We start from the raw sequence: 15,525 nt of genomic DNA, 5'->3' as shown, positions 1-15,525 counted from the left end.
CCTGCTTCCTAATTGCCATGTAAAATCTCCTTCTCCCTTTTGTCCTTCCAGTCCTTCCAACACCCTTTGACCCAATTTCCTGCATCAAATCCTTCCATGTTTGATTTTTCTCTCTGCACTGGACTGCTTTAGGACGAGAGCAAAATTCAGGTATTTGAGGATCTGAGGCTTATACAAAGGCAAAGAGGAATTCTCTTTAAGGAAATTAATACAACGTTGTAAATAGAAATAGCTTTATTAGACTCATGGCAAGTTCGTCTCTGCCTGTGACCCCACAATTCCACTCCAGATACACACCCAGAGAACCTCTCGCACATCTGTACTGAACAGCATGGCTGTGTGTGCTGATGGGATGTCCTCTGTGGTAGGACAAAACCAAACTGACCCATCAGCATTGATAGGAAAATGGGTACATAGAGAGGCAATATTTTATATTTAAAGGATGCCTACCCTCTTCAATCTAAAGATTCAATACGATACCAATTAAGTTGTAGCCAGGTTAAATGAAATATGCTAGTTCCAAAAAGGAACACATTGATCTGTATGCCTTAGTTCACACACAAAAATCAATCACCAATGGATTAAAGGCTTACATGCGAAAGGGAAAACCTTACAACATTTGGAGAAAATCTGGACTGTCTGTATGACATTTGCAGTAAGGAAGACTTTCTTTTCTTTTCTCTTTTTTTTAAATATCAGTGTATGGTTGCCTCTCGTGAGTCCCTTGCTGGGAACCAGGCTGTACCCCAGGCACCCGCCCTGACTGGGAATCGAACCGTGACTGTGTGGTTCTCAGGCTCACGCTTAATCCACTGAGCTACACCAGCCAGGGTGGAAGACTTTCTGAAAGAAGATTCAGTGAGCTTAAAAGAATAGAGTAAAAAGGCCCTGGCTGGCGTAGCTCAGTAGATTGAATGTGGGCCTGCGAACCACACGATTGAGGTTTGATTCCCAGTCTGGGCACATGCCTAGGTTGTAGGCCGGTACCCAGCAGGGGACCCATGAGAGGCAACCACACATTGATATTTCTCTCCTTCTCTTTCCCTCTAAAGATAAATGAATAAAATCTTTAAAAAGAAAAAGAATAGAGAAAAAGCTTGTTAATTTTGGTCCATCAAAAGATAATCCATAGACTTCCTTTTTTGAGTCATAGTCATTATTTTACATTTAAAAACCGACTTTAAAGAGGAAGGATCTGAGGCTGACTGGGCTGGAACAAAACTACATATATGTTCTACTATATAGGCGGCAAACCCAAGGCCCCCCGGCACGTGGAATCCGGCCCTCCACCTGGTTTCATCTGGCTGGGCACCTTGTTTCTACCTTGAGGCAGCACCAAACTGCTTGTCCCTAGTTAAGAAGTAGTTACATGTATAGACTTCTAAAATTATATTCTGCCCTTTGAAGGCAACCATGAGTCTTATATGGCCCCCTGGTGAAAATGAATTTGACATCCTTGGTGTACTAGATAAAAATCCTATGGGAAAAATAAAAACGGGAAAAGAATAAGAAGTGTTAGGGAGAAAATAAATAATATGTAATAATAAATAACAAAACAATTTTAAAAGTGTTGAGGAAGAGGTCTGTGATTTAAATAAGGTGCCCAGGGAAGGCTTCACTGATAAAGCGACATCTAAGCAAAGACATGAAGGATGTGAGGGTTTTTCCGTCAAAGTATCTGGGAAACAGAGCTTTCCAGAAAGGGGGAACGGTTTTTCTAAGGAGGGGCACACAGGGTGTGTTCAATCACATTTTCTTAGTGAGTCTCCTTGACAACCTCTTTAATCCTGAATCCTACTCCTACCCCACTGAATTTTTCCATATGTATTTCCATGTTTGTCATGTTTGTTTTTTCCTTTGTGCAAGGGCAGGCATCTTGGCCCCTCTGGTTCACCGATGCAGCCCAAGCTTCTGTAACTGTGGGACACACAACAGAGCTCGATAGGTACGCGTGGAGGAACGGACAGGACTGCCGGAAGCTGGGAACGAGGAAGAGATACGATTGCGGGGAACCTTGAAGGGTGCCACCGCGAGGACTCAAATACTGCAGACCCACAGCGTAGGAACCAAACTTTCTGTGGCTGTAGGGAGCCGCCCGACCCAGCGATCCAGAGAACAGCGGCCGGAAACTCGTCATCGCTCGTGCGCCGGCGCGACCAGGTCGAAGCACCCTCCCGATTGGCTGCGGTGGCGCTCAGAAGGGAGGTTGCGCGCGCGCGCTACTTCCCCGTGAACTTGTGTGGTGTGTGTTATCCTCCGTACTGCGTCGTCTCCGCAGCAGTTTTAGTTCCTTGTGTAGAACGCTCGTTTCCGGTGCTCGGAATGTTCCCAGAACTCAATAACCTTCTCAATACCAGCCCTGACAAAGTGCAGCAGGTAATTACCTGCGCGGGCGGGTGCCAGGAGTGTGGCGGAGGAACACGTTGCCGATTGAAGTGCACGCGGGCCTGTGGGAAAGACGTGACGTCCGTAGGCAAGACTGTGGCTGGGAGTTGTAGTTCAGGGAGGGAAGACCCAGGGCTTGGGCTGGACATTAGGATCTGCGGAAGGTGGGCTTCTGGACCATCTCACGTCTTCTCGAAGGCCGTGTGTGCCCTTCAAAGTTCCTAGGAACCATGCCAGAGGTGTGGGTGGGTTTCATTCACTAACGTGTACCCTGGAGCCCTGTGCGTGCTCACTGCATTGGGGGTCCCGGCCCCCAGAGGAGGTTGCCTGAGAGGAGAGGAGAGTGATTTTCCACCCTTAACAGCTTCTTAACCGTCCTGAGCCTCCCCCTGGCCCTCGAGCGCTCGGTAGGTCGCAGCGAACGCCAGTGACACCTCATGGTGTCAGATAGTGCTGTTCCAAGCTGCTCTCAGCCAACGTTGCATTTTGCCGAGTTCACCTTTGGCACCACTCTATTTTCTCCACTCTTCTTCCCGCACTCTGGGACACCTGGAAAATTTTCACATTTTAGCCCAGGGTTTACTTCCCCCAGAAACGTATATGGTTTATTTTATACCATATACGAAATGATAAACTTCCTAGCGAAATGATAAACTCCTCCAGGCAGCCAAGATATCATGTCCAAAAGCCCGTAGTGCCAGGCAAATTGTAGCTTTCAATAGATCCTTGTGGATTTTATAGTTGCCCGGCAGTTGTTACCTGCCCAAGCCTGCAGGTGGCGCTAGCTACCTTGCCAATTAATTACTGGCACCACCGAAATCCTCAGCCCAGGGCCAGAGTGAGGGAATGGAGGATCAAAGTGGGCACCAGGAAATGACATCAGGGGAGTAACCCTCAAGGTCTGATAGTGTGAACTTCTATGTTTCATCAGTGAAAGCAATCACAACAGCACAGAACACCACTTGATCTCGACCTTCCCCGTTCACTGACAGGAAACTCGAGGTGGTTGGATCAGGGCAGCCAGGCATGCAGAGTCCGTTTTTAGAAGTCTTTCCAGGGATCTCCATGATCAGAGTGATCGGACCTCTGCCTGAAGGGCCATTTGGAGGGGGACTTTGTTACTGCCCATCTCTGTCATCAGTCCCTTCCTCCCTCTTTCCCAGCCTAGGGGACCAAACTGACATCAGAATTAGAAACAGGGAGGAAGCTGGATCAGATGTTTGCCCATAGTGAGTGACTTAATACTGATCACTTTAGTTTTGGGCTTTCCCCTAATTTGGGCTTCTTTTTTAGTAATCTTAGTGTATTGATGTATATATGTATGTATGTGTGCACACATACATACATATATGCTCTTCAGGTGTCAGAACATTGGGCTGGACACAGTTAATTTACACAGTCAGCTGACCTCTTTCCAGGGAGTCTGACTCACCTATTTGTGTTCCTCGTGGCTTTTAGGGGAAACTGACCCTACTGTGTGACGCCGAGACAGACGGCAGTTTCCTTGTGCACCACTTTCTCTCCTTCTACCTCAAAGGTATGGGACTCGTTGATGCTACAGAAGAAGAAACCTAAGGCCCGGGGAAAAACCGCCTGTTTTAGGAAGGGATTGGAATAGTCCTAACCAGTCGGGAGTTTGGGGTTTAGTAGGTACCTGCCCAGCCCTGCCCAGCCCTTGCTCCCCATCCTGCCTCCCCCCCCCACCCGCCCAGCCGTTTCTGCTGCTCTGCGGTCCTTTTGTGGCCTTTCGTGTGCTTGCCCCTCAGTCCTCGCGCATCTTGGGATCGCTGGGCACTTGACCCGTTGACACTGGGCCCTGGCTGGAGGTGCTTCCTGAGGAACGCAGGGAGAAAACTGGGTGGCCGCTGCAGTTTACCTGTGGGAGTAGCTCAGGAGAAGAAAACAGCTAAACGGAAAAGAAAAATAAAAAGACTCATTTATCTGTTTATTCTCCCTGAAGCCCTACTGAGCCAGGCCAGGACAGAGGGTGACCTTTGCCACTGTTAGTCACAGTAATTTACAACTTTGAAAGTTACTTTCTTTTATAGATGATGTTATTATCAGCCTAGAAAGAGCAAGAGAATCTACAGATAAATTATTAGAATTAATTATGTTTAGTAAGGTAGTTAAAGCTTCTTTGTGTTTCCTTTATATCCTCTTGGATATAGGACCAACTTTAAAAATTAACTGTAGCCCCGGCTGGTGTGTCTTAGTGGATTGAGCACTGGCCTTTGAATGGGGATGGGGGGCGGTGTCACTGGTTCGATTCCCAGTCAGGGCACATGCCTGGGTTATAGGCCAGTCTCCAGTTGGGGGCATGCGAGAGGCAACTAATTGATGTATCTCTGACACATCAGTATTCCTTTCTCTCTTCCTGCCTTCCTCCCTTTCCATCTCAGAATAAATAAAAGTATTAAAAACAACCCTGGCTGGTATAGCTCAGTGGATTGAGCGCGGGCCTGCAAACCACATGATCGCGGTTCGATTCCCCCAGTCAGGGCACATGCCTGGGTTTCAGGCCAGTTCCCGGCAGGAGACTCACGAGAGGCAACCATACGTTGATACTTATTTCCTTCTCTCCTTTCCTTTCCCTCTAAAGATAAATAAATAAAATCTTTAAAAAAACCCACAAAAAACACCCCCCCACCCCGCAAATTGCACCTTAGAATCTAGTCGGGTATACTAGGTGGTAAGACCTGGGCTGCAATGCTTTTGTTTCCAGAGGTGTGAAATATACGAGACCGATTATAAATAGATCATCCAATCAGTTTATTCTGTGTTCCAGCTAATTGTAAAGTCTGTTTTGTGGCACTCGTCCAGTCCTTCAGTCACTACAATGTCGTGGGACAGAAGCTGGTGAGTACTTCAGACCTCTGTGCGGAGGTCCGGAGTGAGTGAGTGAGTGTGTCGTGTGCACGCGGGTGTGCTCTCAGGCTGGGCTCCCTTACTTGGGTTGGAGAGAACTTGGCAAGGGAAGGACGAAGGAAATGTGGGGTCCTGGATTCTATATCTGAAGGGGTTAGGCAGCATCTCCTTGTGTTTTATTAATTGAGAACTTATAGAACCAGCTTTGTTGTTAATTAATCAAACCCATCTCTGCTGATTCTGGACCAGTTAAGGTTTTCTCATTCTTATTATGGCTTTGACCTTGGTCCTCCTGGGTTGGAGATCACAGCTTGGGCTGCCACCAAGTGAGTGGTCCCCGCTGTGTCTCCCTCAGTCTAGGGCTTAGGACCCAGATGTGGGGGGAGGTACTTTCGTCACCTTCACCTCATCTCATCAGATAAGGGTGGGTCAATGTGATGGCCTAGAGGCTGGTGAAACTCCTGGCCTCGCCTGGGCCACTGCCTGTGACCAGGTGGACTTGCTGAGGTTTTTGTTTTTGCTTCCATGGACCAGCTCAGCGAGGGAGAGAACTGGTCTCCCGTCAGCAGTGACCTTTGAAGCAAGTCCTACTGTGGGGCCAAGTCACCGCCTCTTTGCTGATGCAGAGAAACCGGTGGGAGGCGAGAGAAGGGTGGGTTCTTTCTCCTCCTCTGCAGACGAGGGGAGTTCCTGTGTTGGGGTCAGCATGCGCGCAGGGGTCAGTCGTGTCAGGACCACAGTTGCCTTCCGGGTCTGTGAGGCACATCTCTCTGTGGCCTTAACATTGGTGCTTCTGGACGAGAAAGCTGTGTGCTCCCACGTCCAGATTGGCCGCTTTTCTCCCGTTCCCTTGGAATCGCCCTCCACACGGCAGGGGTGGGGCGTGCACAGTACTAGAGTGAGTGTCGGACTCTGTGCACTTCCACACGGTCTCTGTGAGTCGTGGTGCTTTTGTGAGTAGAATGGCGATGAGCAAGAGCGGAAGTGGTGATTGGGAGTCTCTGCCAGGCTTGGCTGTTGGAGCGACGGGTGTTGCGTTGTGGAGGACGCTAGTGGGAGGGGGAGCAAGGGGGACCTGGTCTGGGGCACAGACAGAGCGGTGGCTGCACACTTCAGTTGTGTCACCGCCCCTGGGTGTTGGCTGAAACGCAGACTCTTGGGGTCACCCCCAGATCTCTGCTTCTGGAGGTCTGGAGTGGACTCAGGGATCTGTGTTTTAATCAGGGGTCTCAAGAGATTTTTAATTGTGTGGTTCAAGAAGAACCATATTTAAGAAGCTCTGGTTCGAGTAAGGTTGACAAACTCCAGCTTGCACCCCCCGTGTCTTGTAAATAAAGTTTTGTTGGAACACAGCCACACCCGTTTGTGAATTGTCCATGACTGCTTTCGCTCCACAGTAGCAGAGCTGCGTGGCGGCAGCGGAGACCGTCAGTGCCCTGCCCTCTTACTGGCACTCACTTCCCGTTCTAAGGGTGCACTCAGTTTTGTAAACACAAGCATTTAAGCCCTGGCCAGGTAGTCTAGTGGGTTAGAGCGCCACCCTGTAACACCGGGGTTGCAGGTTTGGTCCCCAGTCAGGACCCGTACAGGAATCAGCACAGAGGAGTGGAACGACACGTTTCTCTCTCTCAAGAAAAAAATACATGCATTTGAAAAGAAAGTGTTACTACTGTAAGTTAAAGATCTGTGCTAGGGAATCATAAAATAACTATATAAAGAAAAGATGTGAATTTTTTTTAGAAAATGGTAGCCAAATGTAAATACACATCTGAAAACAGAATGAGGCCTGTGGGTCGGGGACACCCTGGAGAAAGAAGTCACAGCCCCACCTGCAGGGCGGGTGGCCAGGCCACACTTGCAGGGTTTGGAATGTGTCCTGAGCCCTCCGAGCTGCGGTCTAGACTCGATGGCTCCCCTGTGAGGGGCGTTAACTCTCTGTCCTCTCCCCCGTGTCTAGGGTGTCAGCCTGACCGCGGCCCGCGAGTGTGGGCAGCTTGTGTTCCTCGAGGGCCTCAAGTCGTCAGTGGATGTCTTCCTTCGGGCTGAGGGGGGGCCACACCCCCTGTGCTTCCTCAGGTCAGTCGGCCCGTGGCCTGGCCGGAAAGTGCTCCCCGGGCAGGTGGGCCAGCGGGGGTCCTGTGTGGGAGGGAGGCCAGAGCTGGCCTCAGGGTCAGACCTGTCTGGGGTTGCAGTGTTCCTGGACAGCCCTTGGTTCTGACCGTGGGCCAGAAGGTGGACGGCTGTCCCAATAAAGCTGTCGGGAGTGTTATCTGCTGACAATATGGTGGAATGGTACGCTCTGCTGGTTTCCCTACCCTGGCTCAGGGCCCCAGCACACTCTTGTGTTCTGTTCTTAGTTTGATAGGGGGGTCGGAGACCTACAGGCCAAAGGCCAGCTGCCTGTGTTTGTAAGTAGAGTTTCATTGGAGTGGCCACATTCATTTGTTCGCATACGTCCCGGGCCATTCTGCACTGTGACGGCAGAGTGGAGCTGTTGATGCAGAGAACATGGAAGCCACCAGCCTGAGACACTGCACTCACTGTCGGCCTTTTAACAGAATGTGCACTGACTGCCGGTTTGCTTTTCTGAGGTCAGGCTTCCTGCTTCTCATTCTTTTGAGCTGAGCCACAGACATAGCTCCGAGCAAACTCCCCACCTGGCTGCTGGCTTCCTCCACCCAGAGGGCTGCGTGCAGGAGCCGTTCCTCGGGCCCTCTGTCGGACTCGGCTCTGTGTGGTGGCCGGGCGGCCGTGAGGAGCCAGAAGGCTGTGCGCCCTGACCCTGTGTCCACAGCCCTTCGCATCTCTGAGCCTGCTGTCTTTGTCTGGGTGACACCTGACCCCCAGTGCTGGGCGGTCATCGTCCTTGCTGTTGGGGGGCTCAGCCTTGGACCCTGAGGCAGTGCAGCAGGTGCCTTTTGAGCCTCTGTCCATTTCTGGAAAGCACCACCAAGGGCAGTCACCGGGGGATGGAGGCATGTGCACCAGCTTGCTCAGAAACAAGCAGCATCTGTCATGCACACCAGCAGCCCTCCCCCCAGACACCTGCATTGCTGTTTAGCTTTTTATGCCCACTGAGGACCTCCTGGGGAGGCTTCTTCCGCCTGCCTCTCCAAATCAACCTCCCAGATACCTTATGCTCTTCGACTGAGAGGCTGTCCCTTATGGGCCTGGGAAGCAGCTTGTTTTTGTGTCCCCAGTGTGTGGGACAGTGCTGGGCGCCCGCTGGGGCGCAAAGAGCACTTGAATCGCAGTGTCCTTTACATGTGTGTGCCTGCCTCTGTTGGCCCACTGATCGTGCGCCCCATGGTGCTGGAGATTGCGATGCAGTTCTTTGCCTCCCCCGGGCCCTTTTCTGTGATGCTGCGCCATCCAAGAGAAACTTAGGTAGAGAGAGTGAACTGTCTGGTGACTTCCGCCCTGTGTCCCAGGGAGGCCAATGCCGGAAACCTGCAGCCGCTGTACGAGTTTGTGCAGGAGGCCCTGAAGCCCGTGGACCGTGGGGAGGCTGCCTGGAGGAGCCCCGTGCTGCTGGTGGACGACCTCAGCGTGCTGCTGGGCCTGGGCGTCAGGGCGGTGGCCGTGCTGGACTTCATCCACTACTGCCGGGTGGCTGTGTGCTGCTCGCTGCAGGTACCAGGCGCCGGCGCTCGGGCTCCCGCCTGGGACCGCTGCGGCCCCGGCAGGCCCGGCCTCACTGGTGTGCGGTGGTGTCTGTCTGCTTGCGTGGGGTTGGAGCTCTACTCTGGCAGGCTCTGAAATCTTTTGGTCTACCCGCCCTGCTCCCCCCATTTGCCATTGCTAGAAAATCACGCCCTCAGAGTGAAGGGGCTGGTGAGCAGTGCCTGTGACAGGCCCCAGCCCCACCTGTGTTCTCTGGGGCAAGTCATTGTCCCTCTGGTGTGTCTAGAAGATTGTCCAATACTAGGCAGGAATAGAGGTTGTCCAGAGTGGAGATTTTATCTGTGAGAGTGGGCCAGCGTAAGCAGGAGTGGCTGTGGTGTCTGCCTCCCAGAAACCCGACCGCGAGAGGTAAGTGAGATGAAGCTGGTGATGCCTACAGCGCCTGGCCACCGTGGCCGCTCCTCAGTGACAGGGTGGCAGGTAGGGGCCACAGACACCGGCATGGTGTGGTCCGGCTAAGGGTGCGGAGCAGCGGGAGGAGCTGGGTCAGCCGGGCGCATTCACCTGGCAGTGCGTGCTGCGCTCCTGCTGCGTGAGAGGCGGGTGCCCCTGGACTCTGTCTAGGGAGCATCTGCGGCTGTCTTGGCTGCAGTCACAGGGCCAGGAACCAGGGTGCTGCCATGAGCACGGAGGGGCCTGAAGGACAAGTTCAGTGCTGGGGCGGGTGGGGGTGAATGGGCCACCCGAGCTCAGCTTGCTCTGTGGCCCACGAACATCCTCTTTTTGGGAAAACATTTCTTTTTGTTGAAACGGTAAAACTTGGGGTAGTTTTAAAAAGAAGAGAAGAAGTCGGTCACAGTGTATAAAGACTGCAGCTGTGACCCGCACCCGCGTGTGTGATGGGTCCCTGCAGTGCGCTGCACAGTACGGGTGACCTGCCACCAGCTGTGTGGCGGCAGGATTTTTCATTTCCTGATACACAGTCCATTTTGGTGGCTGTTGCCCCATAACAGACCACAGAGACCCCCTTCATTCTTCGTAACAACTGGATAGGAGCCTCACGAAAGGACTTCTTATTCATGGCATCCTCCTTGGGTGGGGTGAGTCGGCGCCTGCGGGATGGCCGCACTTCTCAGTAACGCTAGGGGGACCACAGGCTGAGCTTGGCTTTAGATGGCTTGAGCTGGCAGTCCCGGTCAGATGTGCTGGTGTCAGCTGTCCAGTGGTGATGGAGCCCAGGCAGGGTCCACCCCACAAAGGGGAGGGTACGGCAGCGCTGAGGAGGCCAATCTTGGAGAGGGCCCAGTGCCCCCGATCCTGTGTCCCAGTCAGGGGCTGGTTTCCACCCTGTGTCTCTGCTGCAGGGAAACATAGTGGCCCTTGTACACGACAGCGGAGATGCCGAGGACGAAGAGAGTGACATGCTGTTGAATGGCCTCAGTCATCAGAGCCACCTGATCCTGCGGGCCGAAGGCCTGGCCACCGGCTTCTGCAGGGACGTGCATGGGCAGGTGCGTGGGGGGCGCGGCGGGCAGGGTCCTGCTGCTTGTGTTGGTGCCCGAGTCCAGACCTCACATGGGGGTGTCCTGGGGGGTGCCAGGCTGAGGGATCGTCTGCTTGGGGAGCCCCTTCTGCTCAGAAGTTTTGGGCGTGCAAGTCAGAGTTGGCCCAGAAGCTGCTTAGCCCCAGGCACCAGTGTGGGTTTTCCACAGGGACCCACGTGTGACCAAAGTGGAGAGCTGTCTGGGGTGGAATGCAGGGGCCCCATTGTTGAACGGCAGAATTCCCTGGCAGGACGGCCGAGCGCCTTGTCTATTCAGATCGACCCTGTTCCTTTTAAAATTGAGACTTAGGGTTGCCACCGCCCCGCTGGTGCCCTCCATGGTGCTGGGAGCACTGGTACAGGCGGCGTGCAGCCTGCCCTGGGAGGGAGGCCAGTTCGTCCCCTGCCAGGGGCTGCTGTGGTTTTCCGCCTCCCGAAACTTCTTTTTTGAAATCACCCCAAAGTGCCCCCAACAGCTTCCAGGTGGACTTTATGAGAACCACTCTCGGCCCGTTAAGGGTGGATGGGATGGGGCCCAGAGTCATTCAGGGGCCAGTGTGGAAGTAAAGCAGCACAGAGGTGCTGCGAGGGTGCCCGAGGCACGCACGGGAGAGTAAGGCTCTGCGGGCAGCTCGTGGCCGGGCCTCGAGGCCGCAATGCCCCGGAGCCTCCTAGTCAGCTGACACAGCCCCCAGATGCCCGGCCTTCCTGAACCCTGAGCTGAATGCAAATTCTGAGGTGTTGATTTTCAAATGGGTGCAGCCAGCAAGTACTGAGCCACATATGTGGTGACAGGAGCACAGGAGGACACATGAACTACCCCGATGTTTTCCTCTGGTGACATTTTCCTTCCTGTCCTGTGATGAAGTGGTATCGCTGTCATAACAGAGGGGACCTTTATTGTTAGTGAGCTGTAATGGCTTTGTTTGGGAAGTCTGTCCCATCACTGCCTGGCATGTGGGACAGAGACCTCAGGGAGGCCCCCGGTTAAGGTCACAGAGGAGTCAGGGAGCGCCCACAGTGGAGCAGGCACTGGAGCCCGTGGGGGCCCCCTCTCCCGCTCTTCTCCACAGCTGAGGATCCTGTGGCGGGGACCATCGCAGCCCACCACCCAGCGGGACCGGAGCCTCACTTTCCAGTACAAGATACAGGACAAGAACGTGTCCTTCTTCGCCAAAGGAATGTCCCCGGCCGTCCTGTGAGCTGACTGAGGGGCAGGCGACACTGTCCTGGGCTGCATCGGGTGTGGAGGATGAAGCAGCGGAGCAAGGATGCGTCTTTACGCCTTCGTAGCCGCATTTCAGGCTGGCCTGTGACTCAGGGACGGCTGGGCGGTGTTGTGACGGGTGCCTCTGTCCCGGGCCTTGTTCAGAAAGCCCACGAGGAATCCGCGGCCCCACCTCTGCCGAGAGAGGTGTTGGACGGGGGGGGGGCCCTTCGGAGCCCCCCCGTAAAAGTGCCCAAGCCCAGCTGCCCGTTGCTGGTGGATGTGCCTTAGAGCCAGGGCGGGCATGAATGTGCCAGCCAGGGGCAGTCCTGGGCGATGGGCGTCCGAGGCATCAGGTAGGGTAACCATGGCTGGCGTAAAGTGAGTTCCCACTTTGTGGCTTCCTGTGGATTGTCTCATTTAACTTTCACCTTTGTCTCTCGAAGGTGTTTCCCCCTCGCTCCAGCAAGGAGAGTGGCTTAGACAGCTGTGGACGCTCAAGGCTGTAGAGCAGGGCAGGGGCCTGTGCCGGCTGGCCGACCCTCGCCGAAAGGGGAGGCAGGCCCCCGCCCAGTTCTCAGCCTCGGCTACCCCCGGTTCTGTGGGTCCTGACCCAAATACTGAGGAGGCCTGGCCACCAAGGGCCTGGCACCCTGGCGGTGGTCACCTGAGGTCCCACGTAGGGCCTGGGTTTACTGGCCTTGGTGAGGTGTAAGCAGTGTTCTTGCCACTAGGCAGGATGGGGCCTTGGCAAGGAGCTGGGGCCCCTCACCTGTGAAGACCACAAGAGGCGTGCTTTTGCCTGATCATCTGGGAGGTACCAGCTGGCCACACTCAGCCCCTCAGCCAGGGTCACCTCAGAGTGAGTGCCACGGGTGTCCAGCCTTCTGGCCTCTCTGTGCCACACTGGAAGAACAACAGTTGTCTTGGGCCACACATTAAATAAACCGTAATACGTAATCACACACACAAAAAATCTCCTAAAGTTTTAAGGAAATTTGCAAATTTGTGTGGGACCACTTTCACAGCCACTCCAGTGTGCACGCGGCCCACAAGGCCACAGGTCGGACATCCTGCCTTCAAGTGTATGTAAATTATAGCACAGTGGGTTTGATTTTTAAAGTAAAGAAAACGGAAGGCCGAAACACTGCTTTGCAGTGACTAGGGGAGTCTCAGTTGCTTTTTAACTCTGTAACTTTTTGCATTTTTTGTCTTTGACACGGGGCACTTACAAGAAGGAAGCACCAATAAATGCATAAATAAGTGGAATGACAGATCAGTGCCTCTCTCCCTCTCTCTCCAACCAATATGTAAAATTAAAATAAAATGGGGATTATCTTGCCTCTGAAGGCCGTCATGAGGATCGAATGAGGAATACAGCCAGTCTGGCAAGGAGCCAGCAGTCAACAGTTCTCCATTATTAGTGGCTGCTAGTGTGATGTGTGATAACGTGAGGTTTAGTGTGAAGGTGTGCACTGACGGCTTCTCTAGTGCAGGGAATAACCTTCACATATACTTGGTCTCTTGACGCGTGGTAGGAACTTAGTAGGTCATAAAGGCATTGAATATTATCAGTACAACTTGGAGATTTTCATTATTTTTAGTGACTGTCATGGTCATTTGGCTGTTTATTGGGATCTAGGCTTTTTTTACACCGGTTCACATGGATTTAGTTTTTTCCCCCCAAACCACAGAGGGCCATGTTCTCCGTTGCATCTTTGTACCTGACTCCAGGCCGAGGCTCCCTGGCGTTGGGGTGAGTCTCCTGGCCACAGAGTGGCCCCTGCCGCTGTGCGTCCGCCGGGGTTCAGCTCGGGGAGGGGCTGCGCCCAAGCCCCACTGGCCACTCCGTCACCTCGCCAGCTGCTGCACCAGAGCTTAATTCACGGTGAGCGTAACCGCCATTGCGAGCGATGGCAAAGACAGCCCCGCTTGCCCGTCTCTGCGCCCAGGCCCGACTCGGGTGCCTGTGTGGTGGGTTGGAGCACGGAGTCCTGTGTCCCGGGATGGGCTACCTCATCAGTTTCAGAGGGACCTTGGGCAGATCTCCTCTCTCGAGGAAGGTTTCTTCATCTGTGAAACATCCAGCCCCTGCCTTTCAAGATTTTCGTGAGGGCTGGCTCAGTGTAGAAGCTTGAGTATAGGGAATTATCGTTTCTTGACAACCTTTAAGCTCCGTTTCATTTTTAAAGTTTTTGAACATCACTCCCGTGGTGAGGAATTTGCAGTAAGGTTGAGCTTTATTAATGGTAAGAAAAAAATTCGGAGATGTCTTTTTTTTTTTAAAGATTACTTATTTATTTATTTATCTTTAGAAAGGAAGGAGAGGGAGAGAAACATCAATGTATGGTTGCCTTTCATGCATCCCCTGCTGGGGGTTGGCCTGCAGGGAACCAGCTTGCAACCCAGGCATGTGCCCTGACTGGGAATCGAACTGGGATCCTCTGGTTCGCAGGCCTGTGCTCAATCCACTGAGCTACACCAGCCAGGGTTGAGATGTCTTTTTTTTTAAAAGGTTTTATTTATTTATCTTTAGAGGGGAAGGGAAAGAGAGAGGGAGAGAAATATCAATGTATGGCTGCCTCTTGTGCATCCCCTGCTGGGAACTGGCCTGCGACCCAGGCACGTGCCCTCAATGGGAATCGACCCCAATCCTCTGGTTCGCAGGCCCGTGCTCAATCCACTGAGCTACACCAGCCAGGGCTGAGATGTCTTAAATGACAGCAGGCTGGAGTGTGGGAGGAAAAGATGAGAGGTCAATCAGTTACCGGCTGGACGGCACAGCAGTAGGTTGACATTCCCGAGAGCATGTTCAATGAACTTTCAGGGGACTGTTTCCCAGTTATCTAGAGAGACTAGCCAGCACCCACCCCCCGTTCTTGCCGACTCATGAACTTTCCGGGCTGTTTCCAGGTCACCCACAACCAATTCCAATGAGCAGACTCTTCCTCAGGGACTCCACCTACCCCAGAGCCAGCCTGGCTTCATTCCCCCACCCCTTTATCCCCAAACTCTTCCAAAACAATTTACTTCTTCCTTGGGTTCTTTGCATAAAAGAGCCCATCAATGCCAGAACTACAGGCACGTGGCCTTCCTCATCCAGCCCTGAAGTCTAAACCCAGGTGGTTAATCCCCAGGGCCTAGTCCTTTTCTGGCTAGCATATGGGTCTGTAAATCCTTTCAGAAAAACTTTCAGCCCTGAATGTCTTTAACTCTGGTTAGGGCTAAATGGAGCTGTTCCACCTGAATTATATTTGAAAACTATATTATATTTGAAAGATCAAGTATTTGCAACTTACCTGGAATACATAACAAAAATAAAATGTATTCATGGGTGGATGAAGAGAGACTTTTAACAATAGGTAGTAATACACTAAGCAAAACATTAACAGTTATAGAATCTAGGTTGTATAGTTAACCATATGGTTCTTTCAACTGCTCCCTGTGTTTTCATAATAAAATGTTGGGGAGAAGCCCTGAGTTCATGACCACTTTGTTCTACTCATGGGCAGCATTCTGTAGGCTGGGTCCTCACCAGGGCCCCTGAGCCTCAGCTCCCCCCGCCCCCAACCAGCGGAGCCTCTGTCTTTCTCCTGCAGAGTGGAGGACTCTCAGCTATGCTGGAGGGCACAGAGGCTCTTGTTTTTTTGGAGGAAAGTGGCCAGACCTCGCTGAGGGTCAGTGCCCTGCAAACACAGGTTGGTGGAGTGGTTGGGAAGGCAGGGGTGGTGAGTGAGTGGTGACAGCGGAGCCCAAAAGATGGTCTGGCCAAGTCCCTGCTGGGGGAGTTGGGAAAAGATGGGCTTGCTCTGGAGAGTAAGGCTTTGGTTCGCTGGGCCTAGGATCGGGCTCAGGAAGGCTCTGACTCACTGAATTTCCCCTGATGATTCTGCTGCGAGGT

The 15,525-nt window shown here is 52.9% G+C and overlaps 1 protein-coding gene across 1 annotated transcript; it reads left to right on the top strand.

Moving 5' to 3' along the window:
- Nucleotides 1-2,195: 2,195 nt before the first annotated feature.
- Nucleotides 2,196-12,589, top strand: ELP6 (elongator acetyltransferase complex subunit 6). Its single transcript, XM_037030589.1, has 7 exons — nt 2,196-2,376; nt 3,844-3,922; nt 5,171-5,241; nt 7,208-7,326; nt 8,682-8,883; nt 10,239-10,385; nt 11,491-12,589. Exons 1-7 carry the CDS (start codon nt 2,323-2,325, stop codon nt 11,617-11,619), a joined length of 801 nt encoding a protein of 266 aa, XP_036886484.1. The 5' UTR covers nt 2,196-2,322; the 3' UTR covers nt 11,620-12,589.
- The last annotated feature ends 2,936 nt before the right edge of the window (nt 12,590-15,525 follow it).

This window comes from Sturnira hondurensis, unplaced genomic scaffold (genome assembly GCF_014824575.4).
Source record: "Sturnira hondurensis isolate 20B ecotype Veracruz unplaced genomic scaffold, ASM1482457v3 Scaffold0020787, whole genome shotgun sequence".
NCBI classification, from domain to species: domain Eukaryota; kingdom Metazoa; phylum Chordata; class Mammalia; order Chiroptera; family Phyllostomidae; genus Sturnira; species Sturnira hondurensis.
Note: the sequence above shows the minus strand (reverse complement) of the source record. Positions and strands in the feature narration are given on the sequence as shown.

What these genes read in the sequence shown, in the direction of transcription:
- ELP6 (XM_037030589.1), top strand. Translation starts at nt 2,323, where the DNA reads ATGTTCCCAGAACTCAATAACCTTCTCAATACCAGCCCTGACAAAGTG. An exon ending in CTGTGTGCTGCTCGCTGCAG is followed by an intron (nt 8,884 to 10,238) that starts GTACCAGGCGCC and finishes TCTCTGCTGCAG; the next exon opens with GGAAACATAGTGGCCCTTGT. An exon ending in GCAGGGACGTGCATGGGCAG is followed by an intron (nt 10,386 to 11,490) that starts GTGCGTGGGGGG and finishes TCTTCTCCACAG; the next exon opens with CTGAGGATCCTGTGGCGGGG.